Source organism: Penaeus chinensis, chromosome 42, assembly GCF_019202785.1.
Source record: "Penaeus chinensis breed Huanghai No. 1 chromosome 42, ASM1920278v2, whole genome shotgun sequence".
NCBI lineage: Eukaryota > Metazoa > Arthropoda > Malacostraca > Decapoda > Penaeidae > Penaeus > Penaeus chinensis.
The window spans coordinates 3,679,283-3,684,282 of NC_061860.1; the positions used below are offsets into that span (position 1 = coordinate 3,679,283).

Genomic DNA, 5,000 nt, shown 5'->3' on the forward strand with positions numbered 1-5,000 from the left:
ATTGTTGGATATTTTTTTTTTTTTTAAGAATGCTAAGAATATCGGTGATGTTTGTTTTTATTATAGACATTATAATTACTATAATGATATTGACATTAGTCACAGCGTTATAAGATAACACAAAATAATTTTAAAAACTAAGGAAAAGGGTAAACAGGCAAGACAGGCAGTGCTCGTAATAGGCTCATTGGTGACTTAGTACAAGTGTAGCCATCTGTGTGCAAAAACATTTATTAAAGTAAACTCACTGTGGGCATGGCATGTACGTACATCCCATGCCCGTTGGATTTGGGTTAAGGGGATGAGGTATTTTATGGTAATTTTTGTGTTGAGTGATTTTATATTATGATTTCTGATAAAAATAATGCACAGAATAGCTTAGTATGGATGCACTAAGCTAGGGCAAACTGAAGATGATATTCTTGTAGAGGATAAAAAATCAGTACAGGAAATAATCGGCAGACACCAATGGTAACTCAGAAGATAAGCTTGCTGCTCACAGCCAGTATCACAGCACTTCCAAATATCAGGTGAAGACCATGATTCCTGGGGGCTGTTAGGGGACAGAGCTCCCTCATCAACCCTCCCCTTAGGCAGTACCCAAAGGGCATGCCCAATCATGGCAATTTAGATTGTTGAATAAAGTTTGTGACGTGGAGATGGGCATTTAGGCTCTGGCGAGTGCATCCATACTGTAAAGAATTACCAAATTAACGGTAGTAACCAGAACACATTCTATTATAGCGATCAAGTTGCAGGAGATTCAATAGAAAGACTATCTTTTCAGTGTACAGCAGTAAGGGTTTTCAGGACAATAGGAATTGTATGATTTCAGTAGATTGTTGGAGTCTGAGACACTTTTAATTAATGATGATTTCATCGAAAATAAAGCTGTTTTATGATACAGGAATACAAATATATGACACAGTTTTCAGTACAACATTCCTCAACCTCCACCTTTTAACCCCCACCCTTTTCTCCCCCAGACGAGGAATTGGGGCCGGCTTCGGCTTGGCTTCCCACCAGCTTGCTCCAGCATGGGGTGCAGCAACAACACAAGTAAGGCTGATGAGTGCCCTCAGTCCAGAGTTTGAGTCGGCGAAGGCGAGGCTTGGGACTCTGTCGGAAGACCCAGGTAAGAATTATTTTTGTTTTTATATTTTTAAAGATCTAATTGAATAATTATTATTATTATCTATTATGATTATTTTTTGTGCCACACCAACACCAACAAGCATACCCCATTAAGCCAGTAATCCCACTCTTTCCTACCAGGCAATGAGGCCAAGCTGAAGATCTACGCCCTGTTCAAGCAGGCCACTGTGGGGGCCGTGAATTCCAAGCGGCCGGGCATGATGGACTTTGTGGGCAGGGCCAAGTGGGACGCCTGGAATAGCCTCGGCAACATGAGCCAGGAGGAGGCACAGAAGAACTACATTGCCTTCGTGAATTCTCTGGCTGGGGCCGAGGTGCGTCTCGTGTAGTTGATAGTGAGGGTTATGAGGAAGCAAGAAACTGATGGAAATGATGATGAGAATAATGATGGTAATAGTGATGATAGTGAGGAGGATGTTAAGATGGTGATAGTGATTAGGAGGATGATAGTAGCAGTAGGTTATGATGATAATGATCTCGGAAATTGTGATAGTGATAAGAATGGTTTTGATGATGACCATAATATATAATGATGATTATAATGATAATGATGATGATAATAGTAAAAATGATAGTTATGATAATACCAGTAATGTTAGTAGTAAGTGATAGTAATAACAGTAATAAAAATTGCTAGTAGTAATAGTAGTAAAAAAGGATATTCGTTATCTTAGTATATTGATATTAAAAGTGATGATATTAATAGTAATGATGATGATAATGAAAATAACGATATCAATGATAATGTGGTAGTGGTAGTGATAATGATAATGATGGTGGTGGTGATGACCACAACGATAATAAAAGATTATAATAACAACAATAATCTCTTTCAGGAAGAGCAAGCCAAAGCACAAGAAGAATCGGGTCAGAAATACAAGAACTTGCTGGTAACTTGCGAGAATGGGTTGCGGACCATCACCCTAAACCGACCGTCCAAGATGAATGCTATCACTGTGGAGGTGAGAGTTCGGTCAGTGACTGGGTTGATAACTGAATGTGTTTGGTTTTGTGAAGTGGGAAGGTGACTGATTGCTGATTTCAAGCTGAGTTTTCTTCTTTATGAGTGTGAGTGACTGGTTGTGCTTGCGTGTGAGGACATTTATTGATGGGAGGATGGATGTAATTATTTCATATATAATGAAGGTTCATATAGAAAGTGCGTTCATATTTATTTGTTATGAGAAAGTATAGAATAGTTGAGCAAATTATTTACACTGCCAGTCTAGCAAAGACTTCAGAACACTCCCTTTTCATCATAGATGTATGAGGAATGGATTGCTGCCCTCAAAGAAGCTGCAGACGACCCAGCCACAGTCATCACAGTGACGACAGGAGCGGGCAACTACTACTGCTCGGGCAATGACCTCTCCAACTTCGCCAACATTTCTCCAGAGAACATGCACGAACACTCGAAAAATGCTGGAGTTTTGCTCAATAGGTAAAGTCCCAAGTACTGGTGATTATTTCTCTCTCTCTCTCTCTTTCTTTATTTCTTTCTATTTCTCTTTCTCATTTTTCCTCTTACTCTTTATTATTCTTTCTCTTTCTCCCTCTTCCTCTCCCTCTATTTCCCTTCCTTCCATCTCAGATCTTCCTTTCTTTGTCTTCTTCCTGCGATTTCTTTTTCATGGCAGGATTTTTGGAAACCTGTTATTGTCATTTAATTTTCTTGTCCTACTATGAGTAAAAGAAGTATAGGAACTCATAACTTTCTCTATATTATTTATAACCTTTTTTTTTTCCACAATTCCACATTCAAAATACTCTTCTCTGTCCAGGTTTGTGTCAGCATTCATCGATTTCCCAAAGCCTCTCATTGCAGTCATTAACGGCCATGCCATTGGTGTGTCTGTCACTGTCTTGGGACTTTATGACGCCGTCTATGCCACAGACAAGGTGAGATGGTGTGGTGTGGATAAAAGCCATCACTGTAAGATTACAGGATTGTAAGAGATATGTATCACCAGTCGCCAGATGTGTGCTAAAACTGCTTGCATTTTCCCCAGGCGACTTTCAACACGCCATTTAGTAACCTCGGCCAGTCTCCTGAAGGGTGCTCGTCCTTTACCTTCCCCAAGATCATGGGGCCTGGCAAGGCAAATGAGTTGCTGCTCTTCAACAAGAAGGTGAGATTATAATTTGCATTGTAGGTAGAGGGTTTAACCTTTTTTCCCAGGAAGTTTTAAAAGACGTGCGTTGCTTGTGTACGGGGCACTCATCCGCAAGCGGTAACATTGAATGTGTTGTCTTGAGTCTCTTATCTAATACAATTTCTTCTAAAATAAAAAGGAATTAATATGCCAACATTGGCATCACAGTATATTCCACTGGCGCTTCGTGACACCGAAACTAGTGCCACCGTATAAAATGGGTTAATGTTACGTGGGTTGGGATTTGTCTTTTTAACTGCCAGTAGTGGTTCTTTATTTTTTAATACCTATATAATTTTTATTATATTATTTTTGCATATATATATTTATGATTGGAGTGGAGTCTTGAGTATAATATTAATTTAACTCTTCTTTAATAGTTTATCTGAAATAAATTTTTTCAACTAAAAGTTTGTTTTGTTGCAGGAATAATAAGAATCTAAGACTGGTTGTTGAAACATTTAATTAATTCTGTTAAGATATAAATGATTCCAGAGGTGTCTTTTCACTCAGGAGTCAAGTATTAGGATTACCTGGCCTCCCCCGTTTAACCTATTTCTTGAATTTGAATAAAGAAAAGCTTTTACTTCGCTGTTATTGATATTGATAATAATGAATAAATAGGACTGTCAATAATAATGATAATAAGTGATGATAGTTATAGTATGAGAAATAATTCTTTTCCTGAAGGTTCAAACATTTGGGTAAGCAGGTGGCTAGTTAGGCCTAGTAATTCAGTCTTTGGGGACCGAGCGCATGTGAAGCCATCAATGTGTAAAAAAAAATTGACAAAATAGAACTACAATGGACGGTGCATTAACTTGGCATCAATGGGTTAAATACGCCACATTCATTTCATATAAAGCCCAACATTTCACTTTGGCAGAACTTAACACGAGTCCTTTCTCCCCACAGATTACCGCCCACCAGGCTTGCGACCTAGGGCTGGTCACAGAGGTGTTCCCCGATGCCAGCCTGCAGCAGGAGATCTGGCCGAGATTGCAGGCCTATGCAAAACTGCCGGTCAAGTCTTTGGTTTATTCAAAGGCCTTGACACGTGACATTGAAAAGGATGTGTTGCACAAGGTTGGTAGAATGTGGGTCTGTGATTTTTGAGATAGATAGATAGATTGATTGAATTGTAGGTTCAGGGAGATTGGGAGATGGAAATGGAAATTGATAAAAAGACTGGATAATAAGGTCATGTACAAAGGTAGATTGGATTTTAACCCCTTCACGATGGGTCACGCCTCTTGACGTCGTAACAAACCGCTTGAAATGTGGAATGCGGCTAAACGCAGAGGCAGCGCGCCAAATTGCTATGAGGCGGTGAGTCGGCTTGATGTACCGAACTCCTGCACTCAAAGTCAGCGCGTTGCCATTGATCGCCAGAGCATAGTTAATTTTTTTATTTTTCTTCACCCGTCACCAAGGGGTTAAATTCATGTAGAAGGGTAGAATAGGGGTAAACTGCATCAGAAAGTGGCATGAGCTGCTGCAGGTATCCTTGTAAGAGTTTATTCATGCTTGGTTCATATTGGTTGGTCGGATTTTCATTAGTTGAAAAGTGCATTGTAGGTGCATTATACCACTAAAATTTTGGCCTTCTGCAGACTTGCACAAGACCCTGGCCAAACTTACTTGGCTGTTAGAAAGTGGGATTTTAGATTTATTTTTTAGGGTGGAATGTGG

At 39.5% G+C, this 5,000-nt stretch overlaps 1 protein-coding gene across 1 annotated transcript in view; it reads left to right on the top strand.

Annotated features, from left to right (window-relative positions):
* The window catches only part of LOC125047806 (enoyl-CoA delta isomerase 2-like), a 9,194-nt gene that overhangs the window by 1,523 nt on the left and 2,671 nt on the right, over positions 1 to 5,000 (top strand). Inside the window, exons 2-8 of the mRNA XM_047646256.1 lie at positions 987 to 1,135; positions 1,276 to 1,469; positions 1,992 to 2,117; positions 2,418 to 2,596; positions 2,937 to 3,054; positions 3,165 to 3,284; positions 4,224 to 4,394. Coding sequence (XP_047502212.1) covers positions 987 to 1,135; positions 1,276 to 1,469; positions 1,992 to 2,117; positions 2,418 to 2,596; positions 2,937 to 3,054; positions 3,165 to 3,284; positions 4,224 to 4,394 — 1,057 coding nt within the window. The remainder of the gene's footprint in view (positions 1 to 986; positions 1,136 to 1,275; positions 1,470 to 1,991; positions 2,118 to 2,417; positions 2,597 to 2,936; positions 3,055 to 3,164; positions 3,285 to 4,223; positions 4,395 to 5,000) is intronic.